At 39.9% G+C, this 7303-nt stretch overlaps 1 protein-coding gene across 2 annotated transcripts; it reads right to left on the bottom strand.

Annotated features, from left to right (window-relative positions):
- Window positions 1–153: 153 nt before the first annotated feature.
- Window positions 154–7042, bottom strand: rab9b (RAB9B, member RAS oncogene family). 2 transcript variants are annotated; one of them, XM_079630197.1, is made up of 2 exons: window positions 6976–7042; window positions 154–1549 (listed from the first exon to the last, which is right to left on the bottom strand). In XM_079630197.1, the coding sequence occupies exon 2, from the start codon at window positions 1525–1527 to the stop codon at window positions 919–921; it is 609 nt and encodes a 202-aa protein (XP_079486323.1). In that variant the 5' UTR covers window positions 1528–1549; window positions 6976–7042; the 3' UTR covers window positions 154–918. The 2 variants fall into 2 exon arrangements, with proteins under 2 accessions (XP_079486323.1, XP_079486324.1); XM_079630198.1 differs by having other exon boundaries at window positions 154–1581; window positions 6976–7034.
- Between the last annotated feature and the right edge of the window lie 261 nt (window positions 7043–7303).

The following is a 7303-nucleotide window of genomic DNA, read 5'->3' as shown; positions in this document are numbered from 1 at the left end:
GGGCGACCATTAATCGCGATTAATCGTATCCAAAATAAAAGCTTGCGTTTACATAATATATGTGTGTGTGTACTGTGTATAATTATTTTGTATATATAAATACACACACATGCGTGTACTGTATATATTTAAAAAAAAAAAAAAAATTATATATAAAATATTTATATATAATACAAATTATGTATCAATATAAATACATGCAAATATTTCTTAAATATATACATGCATATGTGTGTATTTATATATACAAAATAATTATACACAGTACACACACACACTTATATTATGTAAACACAAAACACTGGCGTAACACAAGCTTTTATTCTGGATGCGATTAATCGCGATTAATCGTTGATCACTACTTTGTGCCAGACTGTGGAGAGATGAGTGTGTGTAAAACACACGTGTAGCTCACGAGACGCGTCCGGTCCGGAAAGCTCTCAGGCACATCAGCAGGAGAGTGTGTGTCCACACGGACTAGTGTTGTCGTAAGTACCGACTTCGGTACCAAGTTGATACTGAATTTTTTTTTTAAAAAGTGCCGCTTTGAACGCAATCATAAACGCCTCTGATTGGCCGTTGTACTCACGCGCTCATTAAATATGTCTGTGATTGGCTACAATGATCAGCGCTTCAACATGTTGTAAATATACATCAATGACACTTTTGACACAGAAACACACGGGAGCGTTTGAAAGCAGGCGTCCATCCGCGGATCGGTCCACTGACGCTTTCAAAACACCCGCGCGTTGATCAATGTAGCCAATCACAGACATATCTGAAGATCATGTGAACACAACGGCCAATCAGAAGCGTTTATGATTCCGCTCAACAGCTCTCAGTCACATTTTTTTATTTCAGTACCAAAGTCTGTACTTTTAACAACACTAACACGGACAGGAGCGATCCGGAGACGCCTCAGCAACAGGACGAGCGAGACACTTTCCGGTTCCCGTGAAGATCGATGGAGCTGCTCAGGAGAGCGTGATCAATGGGATCCTCGCTAGCCAGGACTTCCCGAACCGCAGCCTCGAAAGCCGCCCCCACGTTCATGTCGTCTTTAGCGCTGGTCTCGAAGTACGGACAGCATCCGTTCTCCTCACACCACGCCCTGGCCTCGTCCTCCCCGACCTCACGCTCCTCCTTGTCCACCTTGTTCCCCAGCACCACGAAGGGGAAGCGCTCGGGGTCGCGCACGTCCGAGTAGTACATGAACTCCTTCTTCCAGCAGCCCAGGTTCTGGAAGCTCAGCAGGTCGTCGACGGCGAAGGTTAGCAGACAGCAGTCGGCGCCGCGGTAGAAGGGCGTGCGCAGGCTCTTGAAGCGCTCCTGGCCCGCCGTGTCCCAGATCTGCAGCGTCACCAGCCGGCCCTCGATCTCCAGGTCTCGGTTCAGGAACTCCACGCCGATGGTGTGGAACGACTGCGAGTCGAAGCGGTCCGTCACGTAGCGGTTCATGAGGGAGCTTTTGCCCACGCCGCCGTCCCCCAGCAGAATGACCTTCAGCAAGAGGCTCTTCCCACTCATAGCGGCCCGCGCTCAGTGCAGCCTGACAAACACACGCAGATACAAGCACACACACTATATGAAGCACAAGTGCAAACACAGGGACACAACAGCATTAGTTTCACACATTAAAGGAGTAGTTCACTTCAGAATTAAAATTTCCTGATCATTTACTCACCCCAACGTTAGGGCTGTGAAACGATTAATCGCGATTAATCGCATCCAAGTTTGTGTTTACATAATAAATGTGTGTACTGTGTATTTATTAATAATATAAATTATATATAAATCCATACAGTATATACATGCAAATATTTCTTCAATATTTATATATACAAAATAATTATACACACACATTTATTATGTAAACACAACCTTTATTTTCGATGCGATTAATCGTTTACAGCCCTACCCAACGTTTCTTTCTTCAGTCACAAAGAAATGAAGGTTTTTGAGGAACACACTCCAGGATGTTTCTAGTGTCTTCAATGCGGTCCAGCGGGTCGAAGGTCCAGATGTGAGTTTCAGAGCAGCTTCAAAGTCTCTCACGATCCCAGCCGAGGAATAAGAGTCTTATCAAGACAAACCAGCCCATACGGAAATGTAATATATGACATATATGTCCCTATATTCCTAACACATATATACATATCTCTACATATATGTTGATATTGGTTTTTAACATATATAAAATTGCCATATTAAATGAGTATATTGACATATATTAATATGATGTATATGATTATTATTTATATAATACTGTATGTTTTGACCATATATGTCACTGATATGTTTAATTTATATATGCCAAACTATTTACTATTTAACTATTTATTTCAAGTCTACAGATCAAGTCTACATATCCACATTTAATTTCAATTTCTCTCTCATTTTCGAATCTTTTATAAATAAAATGTATTATTTATTATTATTTTACCTCTTCTTGACCAGCTCATAAAAACAAAACAAATACTACACAAATTCTATTTGAAAACTGATAATTATATATGTGACATGTATGTAAAAAAACACTTATACATACATAAAATATATGGGCTGGTTTTATATGTCAATTGTTTAATTTTCTAATAGGTTTTATATATGGGCATATATATTTTATATATGTGGATATATTTAATATATGTATATTTCATATGTGTACATATATTACATTTCCATATGGGATCCGCCATTTTATAAACAAAATAAACATTTATATACTTTTTATCCACAAATGCTCATCTAACTGTGATGCGCCACACATTACGTAATCACGTTGAATCGTCACGTGTGTTCAATTCTAGGGTAGGGTGAAAAACATCTAATTTTCTCCTCAAAATCGTTATTTTACCTTTTATTTATTTAAAGGTCCTGTTCTTCGTGACTCCCTTTTTTTTTACTTTAGCTAGTGTGTAATGTTGCTGTTAGAGCATAGATAATGCCTGTAAAATTATGAAGCTCAAAGTTCAATGCCAAGCGAGGTATTTTATTTAAAGGTGCTCTAAGCGATCTCGGTTGGTGTAACCTCTTGTTGATGTTTGAATTATTATCAAACAAAACGGAGGCTAGCTAGACCCTCCCTCCTCCTCATCCACGCAATAACCCCCCAAACCCCACCCCACATCATTCTCGTCGGTTATTGGCTGGAACAGTGTGTTATGTTTCGTGCTGCGGGTCGCTCTGTTTATTGCTCAGTTTGTTTTTGCTGCTGTTTGTGGAGCTTGGGCTCTCTGCAGAGACCGCGTTTTTTTACAGTGTGTTCAGGGGACAGGCAGCTAGCGGATAGTGAGGAGATGTTTGCGGTATGTGAAAAAAAATGTTTTGGCCTAAAAAACGCGCAAGATCGCTTAGAGCACCTTTAACAGAAGTCCCCTTTCAAAGCCTACAGCGAACGGCCGGTTTGGACTACATCCTCTACTTCCTGCTTTAATGACGTCACTAGAACAGTTTGACTAACCTCCGCACACAGGAATACAAAAAAGGGGGCGTGGTCTTGTTGCGTTCCTACAGAGAAGAGGAAGAGTTGCGTTTGTAGAGTGTGTTTGTCGACATGACGCTGTTATTTTCATCCCGGAGTCAGATCAGCTTTGTTTGGCCATGTTTACAATAACACTGAGCGCATGCGTCTCCACGTTACGGTAAGAGCCGTGACCTATCCGGCGCGTGCGCTAAGCTGCGGTCCAATCACAACACAGGAACCACTGGCACAATCAGAACTCGTTACGTATTTCTGAAGGAGGGACTTCATAGAACAAGGAAGTCATCAGCTCGTTTTTAGGACAGTGAAAACAGCGGTATACAGATAGGTACATTTTGTGAAAAATACTGTGTTTTTTACACGCGAAACATGAACACATGTTATATTGCACACTGTAAACGCAATCAAAGCTTCAAAAACACAGGAAAAACGGGACATTCATCTTGTTGTAAATGGCACTTGACTTAGTCTTTTCAAATTCGCTTTGTAAACACTAGGTCTGTTATTCCGCTTACGCGTGACCTTTCAACGTGATTACGTAATGCATGAAGTCATGGACGTGCAAGACGAGCATTTGTGGTTAAAAGTGTATAAATGTTTATTTTGTTTATAAAATGGCGGATGGTTTGTCTTGATAAGACTCTTATTCCTCGGCTGGGATCGTGTCTTTAAAGCTGCACTGAAACTCACATCTGGACCTTCGACCCGTTGAAGTCACTATATGGAGAACAATCCTGGAGTGTGTTCCTCAAAAACCTTCATTTCTTTTCCACTGGAGAAAGAAAGACGTGAACATCTTGGATGATGTGAGGGAGAGTAAATTATCAGGAAATTTCAATTCTGAAGTGACCTAATCCTTTAATCTCGGTACATTACCGTAATATTACCAGACTGACTGTTCCATTAAATACACTAATGTGCAGTTCAACAAGCAATGGCGCTCTGTCTTTTTATCGGCGAGATTCCACTCACACATCAGTACTAAAAGCATTTATATATAAAACACTAAAACACCGGTAAACTCTGTGATGACCTTTAAACGCAAAGCTGTTTTCTTCATTCATCTTTTTTTTTTTACTTCTAAGTGACAGGCAAGTGATCACACAATGTGGTTTTAAAGTCCCCCTGTGGGGAAAATCCAGCTTTTAATGTTGTTTATGTGTCTATGTGGTGTGTTTAATCTGCTTTAACACACACCATGTGTAAGTTCATAAGTCGACAGCATTGCTGAGTATTTTCTGCTTAAAACTGCAGTGAACCAAAGACTGTCTCAAAAACGGTTTGAAATCGCTGGTGTTTCTGACGTCACACACTACCTTGTAACCAATCAGATCAACGTGTGATCGTCAACCAGTGGATCTCTGAGTGAGCGAGTGAGTGGAGGCGGGGTTCATTGTCTTTTTGTGATCAAAGATGAGTTTTAACGGATAAATGTATTGACTACAGAGGGACTTAACTTTAAGGTCCTTGCACACTGAGTCCGCAATTTTAGTATGCGTCATCCTAAAAATTCATCACGCACTGAATTTCACGGTTTTCCACCATATCTTGTACACACAATAATAATCTTTTACATTGTAAAATACTACGCCATTGACTTGACCAGGGTTCAGTTGGTCAATGGCACAGTCTATCTCTGCGCCTGAACACACCTCGTTTTCAGACCAGCACGCCCATGGGTGCAAATGCATTTGCTATTTAAACAACGTAGCGCAGGACGTGAAAATTATAACTGCGTCGGGCTGAAACTAGCAAAAAACACTTGCGTCGCGCTTGGCGCTGCATTGAGCCGGGTGTAAGATGAGGTGAGGATGTAAGTGAGGATGATTTTGTTGTCCTCTCTCTTCTTAAAAAAAGAAAAAGAAAGAGTACATATTGGGTCCATCATCCAATCCTGAGATTGCGTAGATAGGAAGAAGAGTTTGCTGCGGGATTATCCCCAAGAGATTAAAAATGTACTTCAGGATGTCAGTGGCTCAGTTTGATGCTTTGCTAGCGATACTGGAGCCAAATATTTAAAACAAGGCCACCAATTGATCCTGAACAGCTCTGGATTTTGCCGTTCGCTTGTACGGTGGCTTTGAATTGTCAAAACACCTTTCTAAATGCTTGCTACAAATTGCGAAAAACGCAGAAAATTTTAACCGATCCAAATTTTTTTAGGACGTACGAAAGTTTTGGAGGAAGTATGTAAACGTGAGGTCGTATTTATTTTTTAACGTCTCGATTGTGCGAATCTCGAGTCACCAACCCACGATTAACTTGTTTGGTATATACAAGCAAGCGCTGCCTGTCTCTTTAAATGCTCAAGCTCAGTAGGTGAATCCTGATTGGCTATCAATGACGTTCATCATCTGAAAAAAAGCTATTCAAAGCTATCGTTCCACTGTGTTGTTATCGTTATAGTTTTGGTGTGTGAACTCTGCTAATCTTTTCAATTCAGAATATATTTTTAGAGCATTTCTTATCTTTATCACAATAGCTATCATCCTTGGTGTGAACATGCCTTTACTATAAACAGCTCCGACAGAGTTTTATGATTCGCCCAAGTAGACTTCGGTCAAACTTTAGTTTAGGGTCCAATTCTCACTATTATGACTTTTATCGCAATAAACTCCTAATAACTGCGTATTAATAGTTAAGGTAGTTGTTAAGTTTAGGATTAAGAGATGTAGAATATGGTCATACAGAATAAGGCATTAATATGTGCTTTATAAGTACTTATAAACAACCAATATCCTAGAAATATGCATGCTAATAAGCAACTAGTTAATAGTGGGAAGTTGGACCATATGGAAATTGGAAAATGCCAGAACTGATTTCCGAAAAAGGTCCCGTTCACACTTCACAGATGATCTCTAAACTGTAATATACCGGTAATTTAAAAAAGTCTATGTGTGAAAGGCTCATATGACTTTACAGGTTAAATAAACAGACATTGATTCGACAGAAGATGAACTCTGACCGATCTAAACTCCTTAAAACAGTGAAGAACAGATAATGGCTGGTGTGAATTTGGCCAGGACAACGCCTTCTCTACTTCTTCTAATGTAAATGCACTGTTTTAGTGATTTTTTGGATATTTAAATCCCAAAACCTTACACATTATGCCTTTAAATACACCCAGAGCAGAAACAGATGATCGCTCCCTGCGCATGCGCACACGTGCATGACAGCTGTGTTTTTAGCATACGAGTGCTCAAGCTATGGTTTATCTTTATTACTCTGTCTGTTATTACTGCAACTCAGCTCGTACTATGACTAATAAACACAACTGATATTTTTATGTTCGCCTTTGGTGTCATTAATCATTCACACATCCTCAGCCCCGTTAGCTAGATATAGCTCATGACTAGCACAGTTTTGGATGCTTTATTAAATTAACTGCAGCACTGTTACACACGCGACCTTACACTGGAAAAAATACGATGCTGAGGAAAATAATCACTAGGTTTAAAAGACTTCAATGATGTAAAAATACTGTGAATTACCTCATATTGTACCGCGAGCAGTGCCGCTGTCTGCAGAGATTTCACGCGGTGTGTGTGTGTGTGTGTGTGTGTGAGAGAGAGAGAGAGAGAGAGAGAGAGAGAGAGAGAGAGAGAGAGAGAGAGAGAGAGAGAGAGTGTGTGAGAGAGAGTATGTGTGTGTGAGTATGTGTGACTGAGTGCTAAGCAAATTTCAGAAACTATGGTCAAAAATCCTGTAATTCAAGGAAGGTTTTTCTCCATTATGTTGTTTCTGTACACGGATCATTTTACATTTATTATTCAGTTCCATTTATATATAAAAAATTAGCCCAAAATGCTTATTATTTTC

The sequence above is a fragment of the Phoxinus phoxinus genome (assembly GCF_949152265.1).
Source record: "Phoxinus phoxinus genome assembly, chromosome: 12".
In the NCBI taxonomy this organism is placed as follows: domain Eukaryota; kingdom Metazoa; phylum Chordata; class Actinopteri; order Cypriniformes; family Leuciscidae; genus Phoxinus; species Phoxinus phoxinus.
Note: the sequence above shows the minus strand (reverse complement) of the source record. Positions and strands in the feature narration are given on the sequence as shown.

Excerpts from the sequence above, each read along its gene's own strand:
- rab9b (XM_079630197.1), bottom strand. The coding sequence starts at position 1,527 with ATGAGTGGGAAGAGCCTCTTGCTGAAGGTCATTCTGCTGGGGGACGGC.